The 18,741-nt window shown below is 38.1% G+C and overlaps 1 protein-coding gene across 1 annotated transcript in view; it reads right to left on the bottom strand.

Moving 5' to 3' along the window:
• LOC131958648 (serine/threonine-protein kinase 32C-like) overlaps window positions 1-17,980 on the bottom strand; it is a 166,878-nt gene extending 148,898 nt beyond the window's left edge. The window contains exon 1 of the mRNA XM_059323785.1: window positions 17,566-17,980. Coding sequence (XP_059179768.1) covers window positions 17,566-17,647 — 82 coding nt within the window. The 5' untranslated portion in view covers window positions 17,648-17,980. The remainder of the gene's footprint in view (window positions 1-17,565) is intronic.
• Window positions 17,981-18,741: the final 761 nt, after the last annotated feature.

The following is an 18,741-nucleotide window of genomic DNA, read 5'->3' as shown; positions in this document are numbered from 1 at the left end:
GTTTAACGTAGTCCACCTAAGTTCCAACCCTCTCCTATGGTCGTGAGCTTTTAGTCAGGCGGCTTAGCCAAATAAAGGGGACACGCCGGACAAAAGCACCACATTTTTCCACATTCTCTCTATCATTATAGGTTTCAATTTTTAGTAGGAGCCACTTCATCAAGATTGCGGTGATGGCAGCCATATAAAGTCTATGAGAAATGCTATATCTTCCAAGCCACTTAGAAGGTCAATCTTGGTGTCAAAATCTACATTTTCTGGGTCCAGGAATCATTTAAAGCTATTGAGAATATCACTAGATGATTATTTGATCAAATATATATGTTCAATTTCACTCAGACTGGAAGGCAACTCGCTTCAAGTGCTGCAGCAGGGAATCCTGAGTTGAAAATGTTTGGAGTCTATGTTCACGGGAGAGTGAGGATTAGCTGCCATGTACACTGCTCAAAAAAATCAAGGAAATGCTTTAATCTCATGTCAGATCTTGATCAACAAATTATTTACAGTGAGTCATCTAGTGATGTTCTCAATAGCTTTAAATTAACCTTTGACCCAGAAAATGTATATTTTGACACCTAGATTGACCTTCTAAGTGGCTTGGAAGATATATTGGTTCTCATAGACTTATGGCTGCCATCTCCGATCTGCAACATTGATGAAGTGGCTCCTACCAAAAGTTGAAACCTTTGGTGATAGAGAGCATGTGGAAAAATTTTGGGTGGGTGGGTGGATGGGTGGATGGATGCATATTCAAACTCATTATTTTGGGCACTGTCTTAAATTCTATAGATTGGAGGAAAGGAGGAGAAAATGATTGCCTTTTGATAATTAGCCTCTGGGCAAAAATACTGCATGCAGCCTTCCACAGATATTTAATATGTTGTGTTTTATGTATGAATAACATACTTAAAAGTTTTACCACATTCTTGACCTTGAGCCAACAATACATGTTAGTGGTATTATGGTATTGTAAAGCAAATTGGTCCGTTGGGACATGAGACATGCAGCATAAATTTATAAAACATTAAACATGGTTTAATGGCATCGCACATAGACAAGGTTATAAGTCTGCTCTATGCAACTTTATCAACCAAATGCATTGATTGTGTGTTTCTGAACATGACCGATGAAATTACACATGGCGGTCTAACAGACATTGCAGCACTTGTAGGTGATGTAAGGATCCTGACGGTCCTAGCGAGAGTGTTTAAGGTGAGAGGAAATGGCCTAGTTCTTTCCCCTTTAGCAGCTCCAATTTGAAGCTCAGGCAGGACACATTGTGTTCTGGCCCAGATATACCTGACTTCTGTTAGTCCTCACAGGTATTTAGGACAAGCACCAGAGCTGTATATTCAGTTCAGCGGTCAGGTGTGCACTCACATGATGCCTCAAACCCCAAACACGTTTCAAAACCCCTAGATCATTACACAACACCTTTTTTTTCCTCCAAATCTTTGAAATGGTCTCTTTGGACACCTGTAAGCAGCCGTGTGACTGTTTTTATAGACCTCTGAGTGGAGAGACTAAGGAGTGAAGGAGGTTTGTTTGCATACAACTCCCTCTGGGTGTAACAGGCAGCTGGAGAGGAGGAGCCTCTGTCAGATTTAATAGTGTCACATTTCTGTGGCCATTCACTGTAACGCATTTCAAGAATGAGAATATGGATTTGAGTGTTTGTGCGCCAACTGTTCAGTGTATTTGCATGCGCATAAGTAACCTGGTTACTGTTGGCTGTCTGCAGTAATCTGGGATGTTAAATACCATTTAAATTAAAAACTCAATTTCCTAATTGGGGTTAGGGATTAAGCAATGTGTACACTGAACAGTAACTGCTTTCTTATAAAAGCACTTGTGCATGACAGAGACTTCAGACAGGGGAAGTTCTGCTTTGTGCAGCAGGATGAAAGGGAAGATTATTACTTGTAGTGGTGAATCCTAGTGTCTACAATAATTAAATCCAAAGCCCTCGGTTAAAAACTATGCCTGGGGGGGTAGGAGAGAAATCAGATTACTGACCAACCGCATGTAAACACAGGTTTTACCATAACACGGATGTTAACGCTCTGATTTCCTGCCATAACCCGATTTCTCCCAGTAACCTTGTTTCTTGTGTGCATGTAATCATAATGAGTGTGACAAACCCTCTGGCTACACAAGTGAGCTCAAAGCTCTACATGTAGAGATACAGTGTTGGTGGGTGGTGCAGCAGTCTGAGATCAGATCGACTGGCCAGCAGGCCGGCTGTCCTGTCCTGTCCTCTTACTGTGAAGAGCAGAGTCACCTTCCTCTGACCTCGTTCTCTCAGTTACAAATAGCCTCCTGGAAAAATCTCATCTCTGACAGACGGCCATAGAAAATGCCAGCATTTCATTGGCAGTTTAGAAGTTTGCCTACTTTTGCAATCAAACAGACGGAAATGTGAGGTCGCAGTTTTGATATTATATTGTGCCTCTGTGTGTGTAATTTGTTTTGGTATGTTATGGTACACTGCAAAAAAAGAAAAGTTGGGTGAACTCAAAATTTCAAGGCAACAAACTTCGATAAAATTTTAAGTTGGACAATTAAACTATTTATTTTTAGTTTTGTTTTTGTGTTTGCTCAATTTCTCTGGCACGATTGTAATGCCGCTATGAAATGTCAGCTAATGTTGTGACCACAATTTTGAGTTAGCATTGATACGCTAATGGCTACTCTTGTAGCTGTAACAAGCAGCGGCCCTAGCATCAGTTAGCCGCTAGCATCAGTTAGCCGCTAGCTTTCGCTAATGACCAAATTTCACAACAAAGAAATAAGAGTTATCAGAACTATTGTCCCTTGTTGTGAACCCCAACTTAAAGATATAAGTAACAACAACTCACCAACTTATTTCTGAGCAGACAACTGGCTTCCTTTGTTGTTAAAAACTGACTAATTCTATTGTGTTGGATTCATTCAAAATGCTCTTGATTTAGAATTACATACACATAAATATTATATTTAATGTGATCAAAATAAGTAGATTCTATCTCAAACATTTTTATATTAAAGTTACTTAAACAACTGCCTCAAAATCAAGGATGCATTCATATTTAATACATTTGATCAAATATATTAAGTAAAATGAAATGACTACAGAATAATGTATTACAGTGTACACTGCCCTTGAGCAGTGCTGCATCTCAATATAATAAAAAGCAAGTACAGATCCTGCTTGTCAGACTCTCACCTCTCATCTTTGATGTACATCTACTTGTTGGATGACAACAGAGACATTTGACTTAAAGGCAGCTGTTGACTTACGGGTGAAAACAGCTAATCACAGGCTCAACCAGGGAGAAAAACTAAACCTACATCACATCATGTCTTCTACATTGTCCATTAACTGGTTATTTGTGCTGTGCGAGAGTGAAAAGCTTTACAGATGTGGGAAAAAATGATTAATGGGGCTTTGGGAACAGTCATTTACCCCCCATGTAATTGAAGCTAAATAAACACTAGGATAAAAAATAGTAAAGCTTATACACTTAAATGTATATAGAAAACACACAAAGCCAACCATTCAGACTACTATTCCTAAAAATGTTGACATGCAGGGATGCTGAGATTATCTGAAAACTGGTTTTAATTGGTTTCCATGGGATACAGTGTCTGGGTTGGCTGCTAAATTCAGTGCACAAGTTTGTCTCACCACACTGCACAGAGGCCTCCACACACACACACACACACACACACACACACACTGTGCGTAATGAATGGGATTACAAACTACAGAGAGTTTACATCTGTCAGTCTGTCAAGTAACTTGTGTTGACTTTGTGATTTGCGACCCGAGTCTTTATCCTCCTCATTCGCTGCGAGGTTGCCTGGGCACAGTGAAAAAGTACTTACAGTTTCATTCATGTTTCCCGCAGGAGTTGGCAAGGCGAGAGAACTGCCTCATGAATCTAGTTCAGTAATCGAAGTAGTGGGAATTAACAGAATGCGAGCTGTAAGCAGTGATGTATTTCTCCGTTTAGATCTATACGACCCCAGAGCCAAATATTGAACTAACCCGACAACTGCTGCTGCTGCTGCTGCAAGGGTAACGGCCTACAGGTAACGGTTCTGGTGGCTTTATTAAACGCTCCGCTCATCAATTCTTTTATTTCCCATCACAAAGACGAGCAGATTTACGGTCAACAATAAACCTCTTCAAGGGTCTGAGGGGGGAAAAAAACCAACAAGCAGACAATCAGCAGGCGTGAGGGAAATCCACACAGACGCTCCTTCAACCTGTGAAGCCCACTTCAATTGCATTCCCCTTGTCTTGATCTATTCCTCCCTGCACACACACACACACACACACACACACACACACACATCTCAACAAGCAAGAGCGACCTTTCTTAACAGGGTTATGTAAGATTATAAAGTTTTTATCTGGATGCATTACAGTAATGAATTTCTGAATTAAAAATATGTTTAAAAATATAGAAAATATTATTTTAACACAAAACAATGAATTGTGCCTCATTTTGGTTAAAAATACACGTATTTTAATGCAAACAATTCTATCATTACCGTAACATTTAACCATTTTTTTTCTCGTCAATTTTCATTCAGATTTTGTTCTTTATACATTGTTAAAAACCATTTTGTTTGATTACATTCTGTTAAATCATTCATTTTAAAACAAATGTATATTTATTTTTATAAAGTTTATTAAATATTTATTGTATATAAATGTGGGGAAACCATGACTTTTTATCTGGATGCATTACAGTAATGCATTTCTGAATTTAAAATATGTTTAAAAATATAGAAAATGTTATTTTAACACAAAACAATGAATTGTGCCTCATTTTGGTTATATTGTTCATTCATATAAAAGTGAAATATCAGTAACGCTTTATATTAAGGTCTTTGTAATAACCATTAATTAACAAATAATAAGGCCCTTGTAAGTCCTTACAAGATGCTTATTAACATTATTGTGTGTTTATAAGCTTATATAAGTGTTAATAATGGCATTATAACAAAACAAGGGACAATAGTTCTGCTAACTCTTATTTCTTTGTTGCTAGTGAAACGCAGGAAAGCGGTGAAATTCGGTCATTAGCGAAAGCTAGCGACTAACTGATGCTAGCGGCTAACTGATGCTAGCGGCTAACTGATGCCGCTAGCAGACAATCTGCAGGCATGAGGGAAATTCACATAGACGCTCCTTCAACCTGCGAAGCCCACTTCAATTGCATTCCCCTTGTCTTGATTTATTCCTCCCTGCACACACACACACACACACACACACACCTCAACAAGCAAGAGCGACCTTTCTTCCCTCTGTTGTCACCTCAGCATCAAGCTGAGCTCATCTCTTTGAAGACGGAGCCGCTACAACTGTCATCACCTGCACATCACCTGCAGCAAACAGGGTTAGGTAAGACGGGAGAGATGGACCAAACGTACAGGAGGCAACGTCAACCGCTTTTATCACGTGCTGCATGTGACACGGAGGAAAAAAATAAGCACAAAAAAGTCACCAGTTATGAAAAAAATGACATCAACCCGTACAATAAGATTGATAGCACACAATGTTTCCTTCACAGGAGAGTGATTCTCATGGACATGGTGCAGCTCATAGCAGAAATCCAAGAGCAGTGAATACATATTTTCTTTGACCCATAATAACATATACAATGAGCATATATAAGTGTTAATGATGGCATTACAAACACCCATGACCCACCCATTATGTCTTTGCCATGCCTTTATTAATCTTATTTTGTTTGCTTATTGATATTAAAATATACTTTATTGCTCATCTATTATAAGTTAACTATAAGTTAACTATGCTTTTTGCAACTACCGGATCTGAAGCAAGAACAATGCCTTATTACTTGTTAATTAATGGTTATTAAGGACCTTATTATAAAGCGTAACCGAAGTGTGTTGTAGTGTGTCAGATCAAAGCAATCAACTGAATTAACTGACACCTGTTAATGTTCGGAAAGAGTGACAGCAGCCAGAGGTGGACTGGAATTTCTGGTCTTGAACAGAAAGCATTTTTGGCAAAACCATAATACCTATCATTGATCCGACTTCACTTTGAGCGTCCTGAGTTTTTCCTGAACGTCTACATATGGTTTTTTTTAAGAAAAATGAAAAAATTGCTTTGTTAGAGCGATCTAAAAAAAACTGTTACATCTCCCTTTTTCTGAAATCTCCCTGCGTTTTTAATATGGGAGCCAATGAGGCTGTTGGTGCGTGTTGGTGGCGCATCTGTGCGTCCTACGCCCAAACTATAACTCTGACAGCTTTACCAGAAGATTGTGAGTGAGAAGACACATTTTCCTACGTTTCTATGTATAAATTATTTCTGTAGAGTGGAATTTGCGGCCTGGAGCGCAGTTTTAAAATTTATTTTTTGACAATGTTTTCTCTCCCTCTACACTCTGGCGATGATGTCACACACTGTGACACGAACATTCCGTGCAATACACACCCATTATAATCTCAGAATTTCTCCAAAAATGATCATGGTCATTGAACAGGGATTGATAAAAAAACTATATGACCTATCGAAACGTGGATTAATACACCGATAAACAAGACTTGTGTCTACAGTTTAAATGGAGTCTCTAGGTGAAATTATGCCGGAGAAGTAGACGTTTAAAAATCTCCAATTATTGTTCTTTTTCGCTCATTTTTAGTCGGCCGTCCCGAGGCCCTAATGACGGCTGAATTCTATTTAGTGTCCCACTGTCTTTGCTTACTGGGACAAGTGGATAGAACAGAGCCATCATTAATGTTATTAGCAACACCTGTGTTCAAGTCAAAATCTGCTGTGAAATACAGCCTACGCAGAGCTGTGAGCTGTCAGCAGCAGCAGGAGCAGTCAGTCAGATGTAAAAACAATGTCAGACATGACTTACCAGCAGTTTGTCATTATTATTATTATAGCTGGCCAAGTATGCAGCTGTTACATATCAATATAACACCACTGTAAGGCCCTGTCTACATGAAAACAAATATTTTTGACACACCAGTATTGTGAGGCAACACTAACCACAGTGTCCGTCCACACATATGTCAAATCTCCACTTTTATATAGGTAGGTATCAAATAAATAATTGATTGATTGATTGATTGATTGATTGATTTAAGTTTATTTCGAATATGAAAACAAATAATAAAAAAAAAAACTGTATTACATAATAAGCAGTTGGATATTTGTTTTTTTTGTGGCCACAGTGTGTTGTTTGTGTATGTTGGAAAATGTATTAAAAAATATTACTCAAAAAAAATACACTTCAACTTCAACTGGTTCAATATTTCAACTACTTTCAACCGTTGAACTGCTATGTTTCTTTCGAAAACCAGAAAAATGCAACATATGAACATATTTTCCTCAAATCCTGAGCGCTACGTTAAGTGTTTTAAGTGTAATAAAACAACTTGGTACTTTTGAAATAAACTGTTACTGCAGCGTTAAGTTTCTAAGGGGAATACTCAACAATCTGAGCTGTGGCCACACGCTGCGCTGGGATAACTGCAACATGTCCAGGACAGTATTCTCCACCTATTGCGCGTTACTGCTAAGGCCAATTATGGCGGCCCTCCGCTGTGGCAAGAGGCCAGTAGCTGCAGGCAGCCGTGAAGCTGAGTTGAATAAAGAGAGTGAAAGAAAGTGAGAGTCTGTAACAGAGATGAAAGAAAGTGAGCGCCTCAGTATTCAGTGCAAGTAATCAGCCATCTCTCTCTGCGTCTATCTTTATCCTCAACCAAATCTGCTTTCATTGCCTCATACACTTATCCTTGACGGGAAGAGCAGTCACGCACACACTCAGACATTCAGGCATACACACACACACACACACACACACACACGCCTACACAGAATAGAAGTTTATCGTCCACAGAAGTGGAAATTTCTGCCTTTGGCTTAACAAGGATGATCAAATGCACACAAACAATGTAACAACACAATTAACAGCATCTCCTGCATGCACGAATCACTTGCACAGTTCCAATACTTTGTAAAAAATCCTTTGGAGCAAGAAATAACAAGTACACCAAATCTGTGCCCGTGCTCAATTAAAGCAGCCATTTGTCAAATCTGCACTCTCTCCTGAACTCTGCAGAACATTCACAACAAGTGTCCTCCTTCATAAACTTTTCTTTTTTTGCAGTGTATGAAGAAAACTCTGTACATCAACTGACATCTCAGTTGCTTCCATCTCTTATTTAACAAGTTTTGTTTCTTCTTTTTTATATCCTTGATATGTTTTCAGTTAAGTTGGTTACTTTAGTAGTTGTGCTTCTTTATTGTATTTCATCTTCTAGGTCCTACTAGTCCAACTAAAACTTCAACTCCTTTTAAAGGAACACTCCACCGTTTTTTCATATTAGAACATGTTATTCGGTCAAGTAAGACGAGTTGATACAGACCTCTTGCGTCTCAATGCGTGCACTCAATCGCCCTGGCGTGCGGCGCCACTTGGCTAGCACTTAGCTTAGCCCAGTTCATTCATTAGGACCCAAACAGATGGACAGTTAGAAGCGACCAAACTCCTCCACGTTTTCCCTATTTAAATACAGCTACACGAGTAGTTAAACGACCAAGTATGGCAACACAAAATAAAACATGGCGCTTTTCTAAGCGGATAAAAAGGAGAACTATAATGTATGGCGGAATAGCACTTGGGAGCACTTCGACTCGGCGCAGTAATATCATCACTCCTGAGGGGAGAAGATTTTTCAGGAGTGATGATATTACTGCGCCGAGTCGAAGTGCTCCCAAGTGCTATTCCGCCATACATTATAGTTCTCCTTTTTATCCGCTTAGAAAAGCACCACGTTTTATTTTGTGTCGCCATACTTGGTCGTTTAACTACTCGTGTAGCTGTATTTAAATAGGGAAAACGTGGAGGAGTTTGGTCGCTTCTAACTGTCCATCTGTTTGGATCCTAATGAATGAACTGGGCTAAGCTAAGTGCTAGCCAAGTGGCGCCGCGCGCCAGGGCGATTGAGTGCACGCATTGAGACGCAAGAGGTCTGTATCAACTCGTCTAACTTACCCGAATAACATGTTTTAATATGAAAAAACGGTGGAGTGTTCCTTTAACAAGGATGATCAAATGCACACAAACAATGTAACAACACTATAAGCAGACAACACAATTAACAGCATCTCCTGCATGCACAAACCACTTGCACAGTTCCAATACTTTGTAAAAATCCTTTGGAGCAAGAAATAACAAGTACACCAAATCTGTGCCCGTGCTCAATTAAAGCAGCCATTTGTCAAATCTGCACTCTCTCCTGAACTCTGCAGAACATTCACAACAAGTGTCCTCTTTCATAAAGCGACAGGCTCTCGTGCTGTTCCAAGTTTGGACGAGGACTCGGAGAGACTGAGGCGCTGCTTTGTCTGCAGCTCGTCTGGTAAATAGTTAACCCGAGCAGTCAGTCAGGCAGCTCCGACTGTGTTAACAGCTTTGTGGAGTAAAACTCATTTCCATTAAGGCTGCAATTAATGACTGCTTTCATTACTGGTTAATTCACTGATCATTTCTACAAATTGTTCTTCTATCACAGCGAAGCCCGTGTGTGATATCACACGCTCACCCGTGCAGCCGAGAATCAAAACTTTCCATTTTAAAAAAGCTGGAGGCAGTTGTTTGATATTTCTGCTTGAAAAATGTCTAAAACAAACAAAAGAGTCAAAACAAAAAGAGATGAAGGAGAGAAAACAGTGAAGAACGAGCAAGAGAGGTTAGAAAAACAGAGTCGGATGACAAAGAATTGACTAAAGTAAAGACAGACTGAAGTAAACAGTAAACAGATCACTGTAGGTTATGGCAAACATTTGTTCATAAAAGCTGGTTGATATGGATGCAGATCCAACCAGAATGTTTTTATGCTGAAGCAAGAAAGCTTTCTTTTAAATCAATACATTTATTTTTGAATCAGCATTTTGTATCAAATTATTGATTAAATAGAAAAGGCATGATAATGTACAGCAGGGGTCTCAAACTCAAATTACCTGGAGGCCGCTGGAGGCAGTATCAAAATGACCAAAAAAAAGACACAAAATGACAGAAAAAAACTAAATTACTTTAAATAACTCACAAAATGACCAAAAAAAGACACAACATTACTAAAAAATACACAGAATTACCAAAAGAAGACACAAAATTACTAAAAAAAGACACAAAATGACTGAAAAAAACAAACAAAATTACTTAAAAAAGACACAAAATGACCAAAAAAAGACACAAGATGACCAAAAAAGACACAAAATTACAAAAAAGACACAAAATGACCAAAAAAGACACAAAATGACCCAAAAAAGACACAAAATGACAGAAAAAGATACAAAATGACAGAAAAAAAACTAAATTACTTTAAAAAGAAACAAAATGACCAAAAAAGACACAAAATTACCAAAAAAAGTAATTAAAGGGACCTAAAGTGCCATTCATATAAAACTCACATTAAACTTTCATATCAAGGTGGGGGCCACAAAATATCGTCACGAGGGCCACAATTGGCCCGCGGGCCGCAAGTTTAAGACCTATGATGTACAGCAACTGGGTCATTATTGGAAAAAGAACCCCTTTAAGGATTATTAATGATTGGATCACTTACATGTTCAAAGATTTAGCAGCCAAAGCAGAAAAAGACGGAAATAATAATGCACAATCCAAATAAAAAAAGCAATATATTCATTCAGCTCAAAAAATGACTATATCAGCCACCGTATCAGTTATCGATCAATTTTCCCTCTCTAAAATCAGTCTCAAAAATCCATATCGGTCAGGCTTTAACAGCAATAACAGAAATGCTTGTGTGTCTGATAGACCAGATCAGCTGGAGATCTGTTGTCGAAGAGTTTCAGTGAGAAAAACAATGCAGAAACTAACAGGATGTGCACCTCAATCAATTCCACGCCTTCCTTTACTAATCAAACTATGAGCCAAAAAAGCCCTTTTGGCAGCTACGCTTGGACATCAACCTGACCGCCTGATTATGTTTGCAGCCTTTTGAGCCAAACGCTGCTCTAATATTACTGCCTAATGTAGGCCATATGCTGTTTTCCAAGAAGCTAAGAGATACTGTTTCTAGGAGACATCTAGAGTCAGCACCCACAATGCACTGCACCGTTATCAGCTCTTTGAAAGACGAACAGGGTTTGCTTTTCAAAAAGTGTAAACTATGCAGAGAGAGTTATTAATTCTTCTTTTCGAACCGAAAAAAAAATAAAAAACATAAACTACAACAGCGTAGGCTAGATGCATATACATATTCATACACATACTCACATAGACACCATTAAACAGATGTACATAAACATATAAACATTTACACACATACAGTATATAAAGCCCTATACATATACATGCATCTGCCCTGTTTAAGTAATAAGATAGAAATAAAACCAGTTAACTTAATATTCAATATGCATTTCCTTATATCATTTTGGTTCGGAAAAAAAGGGCAGTAGGCTGAAGTATAGAATACTTATCTAGGCCTATCCCCTGATACTCAACACTTCAAAATAAGACATTTTATCTCTATATACAGCCACTTAATGTCAAATAAATATGTATTATTAGGGCCTCGGGGCAATCGCACCGAGCACTGGTCCCATACAGCAATAGCTGTAGGGTCCAGTGCTGCACTACTGTTATACTGTGGATTTCTTCTTCTTCCTCTTCCGGACGCAATTTCGTCCCGCTACTAGTCCTACAACTTGAAGAGTTGCAGGACAAATTATATATCAAAACGTGCGGTTTGATCGGGATCGGTGTGCTATTACTTTTCTTGACAGAATATGAATTTTTCGCGACGTAAGTCGCGAAAAACTGCCCAAAATTTTGCATTGAAATGAATGGGACGGCCGACAAAAAATGAGCGAAAAAGAACAATAATTGGAGATTTTTTAACGTCTACTTCTCCGGCATAATTTCACCTAGAGACTCCATTTAAACTTTAAACAGTAGACACAAGTCTTGTGTATCGGTGTATTAATCCATGTTTCGATAGGTCATATAGTTTTTTATCAATCCCTGTTCAATGACCATGATCATTTTTGGAGAAATTCAGAGATTATAATGGGTGTGTATTGCACGGAATGTTCGTGTCACAGTGTGTGACATCATCACCAGAGTGTAGAGGGAGAGAAAAAACGGTCAAAAAATTAATTTGAAAACTGCGCTCCAGGCCGCAAATTCCACTCTACAGAAATAATTTATACATAGAAATGTAGGAAAATTTGTCTTCTCACTCACAATCCTCTGGTAAAGCTGTCAGAGTTATAGTTTGGGCGTAGGACGCACAGATGCGCCATCAACACGCACCAACAGCCTCATTGGCTCCCATATTAAAAATGCAGGAAGATTTCGGAAAAAGTGAGATTTTAAAGTTTATTTAGATCGCTCTAACAAAGCTATTTTTTCATTTTTCTTAAAAAAAAACATATGTAGACGTTCAGGAAGAACTCAGGACGCTCAAAGTGAAGTCGGATCAATGATAGGTATTATGGTTTTGCCAAAAATGCTTTCTGTTCGAGGCCAGATATTCCAGTCCACCTCTGGACCTCTGTTCACCTCTGGCTGCTGTCACTCTTTCATTAACAGGTGTCAGTTAATTCTGTTGATTGCTTTGATCTGATTGCCTTTGATCTTTGATGTGATAACAGTTACAGATACACACATGCGCGTAAGCGCTCACACTCCTCACACATGCTTCAAATACAATGCGCACGCACGCACACAGGTAACTTTATGCGATTTTCGCTACACACACACACACACACACACACACACACACACACATTTTGAGGTTAAAGGGCATAGTTTGAAATCTCTGAAGAATCTCATCAGAGTGTACACACACCGGCAGTAGCCCCCGTGGCCCTTTCAAAATTTCCCCAGAGGAAATTTTCTAGTTATTATTATTATTTATTTACTCATTTTCTTATTAGTCAACCATAGTATATCAAACAACTTAGATCTGAGAATTTCTATTACTCCCGCAAAGAAAACAAACGAACAAAAAAACAACAACAAACAAATCAAAACACTGAAGGCAGTTACAAGAACGTCCTCATCCAGCTTGCGAGCTACACTTTTTTAGCATATCATTTTTCATAATAAGCCTTTTTAACTTAACAATTGTGCATGATTTCATTTCATCGCTGCAGTTATTCCATTCACTCAAGACTCAAAGTGATCAAACCGGCATTAACGGTCATCTTTTTTTACTTCCCCTCCACCTACCTGCTCCAAACCTACTGTACATTATGTGTTCAGCAGAAAAAGTGTTTCACTGCAGCTTAAAGGGACACGCTGCTACAGTATGTCCTCGTTATAGCAACCGAGTATGAATACATCTGCACACTATTGCACCAAAAAAAGAGAGTGGACCTCAATCTATGTAGCATGATTATGAGAAAGGCAGGAATGGTGAGCATGGTGATGCACAGCAGATGGGCACTGTTATTAATTTTTTTTTTGTACATAACCGCCTGATATTGATAACAGGAGGTTATGGAAACAGTCTTCTGTCTGATAAGATGGCATGCTCTCTCTCTCTCTCTCTCTCTCTCTCTCTCAATTAAATTCAATTGGCTTTATTGGCATGACGTAACAATGTATATATTGCCAAAGCAAGCATCAGAAAAAAAGATAACAAGATAAGGAAAGCAATATTTACAATAAATTATTATAATTCTGTTATCAATTTTAAAAGAAAAGAAAAACTAATAACAATAAAAGAAAGCAATATTTACAATCAATATATAATTCATACAATCTATCTGTCCCAGCAAAAAAAAGAAGAAAAAATAAAATAAAAAAAATAAAAACAAAACAACCAACAGCTGTGTGTCACTCGCTGTCTCTCAGTGTGTGACAGGCAGAAACATAGACTGCTGCTCATCTAAAAAAACAAAATTACTTAAAAAAACACACAAAATGACCAAAAAAGACACAAAATTACTAAAAAAAGACACAAAATTACTAAAAAAAAAAGACACAAGATGACAAAAAAGACACAAAATTACAAAAAAGACAACCAAAATGACCAAAAAAGACACAAAATTACAAAAGACACAAATTGACCCAAAAAAACACACAAACTGACAGAAAAAAACTAAATTACTTTAAAAAGACACAGAATGACCAAAAAAGACACAGAATTACCAAAAAAAGACAGAAAATTACAAAAACGACACAAAATTATTTTAAAAAGACACAAAATGACCAAAAAAAGACACAAAATTATATAAAAAAAGAAAGAATTATTAAAAAAGACACACAATTATTAAAAAAGACACAAAATTGACAGGCAGAAACATAGACTGCTGCTAATCTAATCTACAGCTCTGTGACTCTTCCCCGAGGACGAGCGGCAGTTTTTCCTCATCTGACCATTTTAAAAAACCTTTTTTGACGGATTCAAATTTTTGGAAATATGTTTCTCTAATTAGTTCATATTTTTTACATTTGGTGAGGAAATGTAGCTCTGTCTCAGGCTCTCTCTCTCTCTCTCTCTCTCTCTCTCTCTCTCTCTCTCTCTCTCTCTCTCCATTCTGCACAAGCAAAATCACAGCCTTGGGAAGTTCATTCCTGTGCCTCAAGGTTTTCTCCTTTAATCACACAGAACAGCTATAAAAAACACAATTCCTCCTCTAAACCTCAATATATTAACCAATGTGGGCTGCGATCAGCTGCTGTTCAGGTTAGAAAATCCCACTTAAGGCTGTAGGGCCACTCCTATTCTTTCTCAACAGCCACTCTCCTTAATAGTAATTTTAATTAGAGCCGGACACTTTTTTCTCGAAGGCCATTGACTAAAAAGCTGCAACAGAGGCCATAAGACCGCCATCCCTGCTTCAAACCTTTTGTATTCCTATTTATACTGCTAAACATGCATTTGAGCATGAAATATGTTAAGTTACTGCACTGTAAACATATTTAAAATTACAGTTTCATCATATCTGGTGAAGTGCACGCTCCTATATGTGGCCCTGTGGTAGTGAACATGAAAAATTGTGGCCAAATCCAGCATTTAAGTTGCCCATACCTGCTCTAGGGTGTCTACATAAGAGTGACATGAGCGTGTCATAAACATGACATGGGATGTGGTTAGAAAATCCCACTTAAGGCTGTAGGGCCACTCCTATTCTTTCTCAACAGCCACTCTCCTTAATAGTAATTTAAATTAGAGCCGGACACTTTTCTCGAAGGCCATTGACTAAAAAGCTGCAACCTTAATTGGGTTATCCTTGTATGCAGGAACATGTACTAAACAAATGCATTTGAGCATGAAATATGTTAAGTTACTGCACTGTAAACATATTTAAAATTACAGTTTCATCATATCTGGTGAAGTGCACGCTCCTATATGTGGCCCTGTGGTAGTGAACATGAAAAATTGTGGCCAAATCCAGCATTTAAGTTGCCCATACCTGCTCTAGGGTGTCTACATAAGAGTGACATGAGCGTGTCATAAACATGACATGGGATGTGGTTAGAAAATCCCACTTAAGGCTGTAGGGCCACTCCTATTCTTTCTCAACAGCCACTCTCCTTAATAGTAATTTAAATTAGAGCCGGACACTTTTCTCGAAGGCCATTGACTAAAAAGCTGCAACCTTAATTGGGTTATCCTTGTATGCAGGAACATGTACTAAACACACACACATACACACACACAGAGGCCATAAGACCGCCATCCCTGCAGAGAAATGACCTAATTTACTCAAGTTTTTGCCTGTAACTTGGCCAGCACATTGGTGCTAGCTCTTAGCAACACTGGATTTCTGTAGTCTATCATAGATATCCAGTGATTCAGTGTGCTGAGCTCATTGGGTGCTCTTCCAAGGAGCTTATATCCCCATACACTGACAAGATATTATGAATTAACATTACTTCCATGCATGACACTAATCTTGTCTTAATTATGCAATTAACTATCTGACTTCAAATAGTCCATATTTCAAAGAGTTCATTGAGGCATTAAGGCATTTTCTCACAGTATGACAGAGCAGCAGATATTCCTGCTAAGACTGAGTGGTAACGCTACACTTACTGCCTCTCATTTTATCTGCACATAGGCTAATTTGAAAGGGAAACTTTGGATGCTGTCAGTGTATTTTTAGTGGGCGGTATTGTGTGTGATGAAGATAATTTAAGGTTAGCATCTTTTGATTAGCGCCTCTGGATAATAACACTGTGGCTGTCTTGTTTAGTACGAAGTTGAATTTGACGCCTACAACATTACCAAAACACAACAAACACAACAACAGCTTTTTGTTAAATGCATGATTGCTCGTCTTTGTAGGATAAACTGCAGCAGTTTAAACAGCAACAGTAAGCAACAGCAACTGTTGTTGTCAACGTTGAAATTCCTGGTAGAAACTTTCACAACTTAGCTTCTCCCATCACAACTCTGTCAACATGCAGGCGTACTTGAAATGCAGCGTAATATCGTCACACTGTTAAAAAAAAAATGTGATTTTACCCCTTTAAGATCATCACTTTTTTGACAATTTCCCACATTCATAGGCATCAGATAAGAACCCAGCAAAGAAGAGCTAGAGGGAGATTGTTTAGTTATCAGTTTAGTTTATCAGCGTTTTATTGTTGACACTAATATTGGTAACACTTTACTCTAAGGCAGGGATGGGCAACTGGAGGCCCGGGGGCCACATACGGCCTGCACCCTCACTTGAAGTGGCCCTCAGTACAACTACATTCATTTGAGCATGAAATCTTAAAAGTGCAGTGTAAAAATGCACAAAATTACTTCTTGTAATTAATGTTGGTCTGCTGTTCTTGCACTGATAAAAAAAGAAATCACAGTAAGTGTTTTTTTTTATTTGCTTCAAACCTTTTGTATTCCTATTTATACTGTTATACATGCATTTGAGCATGAAATATGTTAAGTTACTGCACTGTAAACATATTTAAAATTACAGTTTCATCATATCTGGTTAAGTGCACGCTCCTATATGTGGCCCTGTGGTAGTGAACATGAAAAATTGTGGCCAAATCCAGCATTTAAGTTGCCCATCCCTGCTCTAAGGTGTCTACATAAGAGTGACATGAGCGTGTCATAAACATGACATGGGATGTGTCATGAACATTAATGACACTTTGCAGTAACATTAATGCTCATGATACTTGTCATGTCATGTTTCTGACAGGCTTGTGTCACTCTTATGTAGACCCCTTCAAAATAAAGTGTAACCATATCTTGCTTAAGTCACAAAGGCATGTTCAAAAAAAATGGCTAAGTCATTTATTTCTCTTAAGTTACATAATTTACACACAGTGTTATTATTATTATGCCAATAGCCATCCTATGTTACATCCTTTTTGAGTGAAATGATCAATAAATGTCATATGTTGCACTTTTGGTGAAGTTGTTTGTGTTTCCTGCAAAACTTGAAAAAATGACGATTATTTTTTAACAGAGTGACGATATAAGGTTATTATACGTCAAATATTGACGAACACGACTCCAACTCTTACTTCTAAAGTTGTGCACGTCACAATAGGGTTTCTGAGGAAGCCTTGCTTTACTTTTATCACTTACCATCTTCCTTTTCGTCGAAAACTGGTCTCTTTGAAGAACTATTGGCTCCCATCCTCTTCTTCCACTTGCCCCAGTGAAACATTGATGCTCAGATTGCATTCCTCGCCTCTTGAGGAGAAACTACAGCTCTGTGTTGGACACCCTCCTTAAAAACACAGGCATACTAACCATACATTTCACCCAAAACCGTGTCCGTTATCTCGCTTTATTTTAACGTTATCCGATGTTTATTCTAGCGAAAAATGTGAGCGCCGCGACTTTGAGTATGTCTAAAACAGGCGAGAGCAACTGTAGCAAGTCCACAAAGGACTGTGGAATCTTTTCAAAGACAGACTGCTCGGTTTGTTACAGTTGGAGGTTCATATAATCACTCGGTACTCTAGTTGTCTTCCGGAGCTGCCAGCCACACCGAGAGACTTGTGTTTTTGTCGGGGCTGAGAGAGTAAGAGCTGCGTCAAGTTAGACGCGGTGAGCTCAAAGGAAACCGGAAGTCAATGAATGTTGTCTTAAAAATAAAAGCTTTATAAATATTGGAGACGCGCCGCAGTCGCCTCACATTGCCTCAATTGAAGAAGTTAACCCATAAGAACCCAGACCCAGTAATCTTTAAAGGAAAATAATGGGGGATATACCACAGACCAAGTGGACCACATAGAACACATTTATGATGTTTTTAAAAAAAATACTACACCTAAATGTCAAAGATCTGTGATGTGACATAAACATTACATTGGGCGTTTATGGTATTTGTGTTCATAATATTTATTGTTTTAAAATAAATTAACTAGACATTTTCTGCTTACAGAAACACAAATTTGACTTTTTCTTTGCATCTCCACAACATATCAAAATTGAGACATTAATAATGCTGTTTAACAACAAATTATCACAAATTTTCAGATTTGTTTTTAAGCAACAAATTAATAATAAATAAAAAAACAAATAACCATTTGCCTTTTTGTTTGCATCTCCATAACATATATCAAAATTGTGACAGGAAATATGGTCAGAACAAGTTAAATGCAATACAGGGCACCCTATTAATGGGTTGGACTAGTTAAATGGGTTTAATCTTAGATTCTAGAAGATTTAAAGTGTTTGTTACAAGGGTGTCACCATGGGTTCTTATGGGTTAAAATGCATAATGAAAGTGAAGCATGCAATGTAGCCAGGGCC

This window comes from Centropristis striata, chromosome 20, assembly GCF_030273125.1.
Source record: "Centropristis striata isolate RG_2023a ecotype Rhode Island chromosome 20, C.striata_1.0, whole genome shotgun sequence".
NCBI lineage: Eukaryota > Metazoa > Chordata > Actinopteri > Perciformes > Serranidae > Centropristis > Centropristis striata.
Note: the sequence above shows the minus strand (reverse complement) of the source record. Positions and strands in the feature narration are given on the sequence as shown.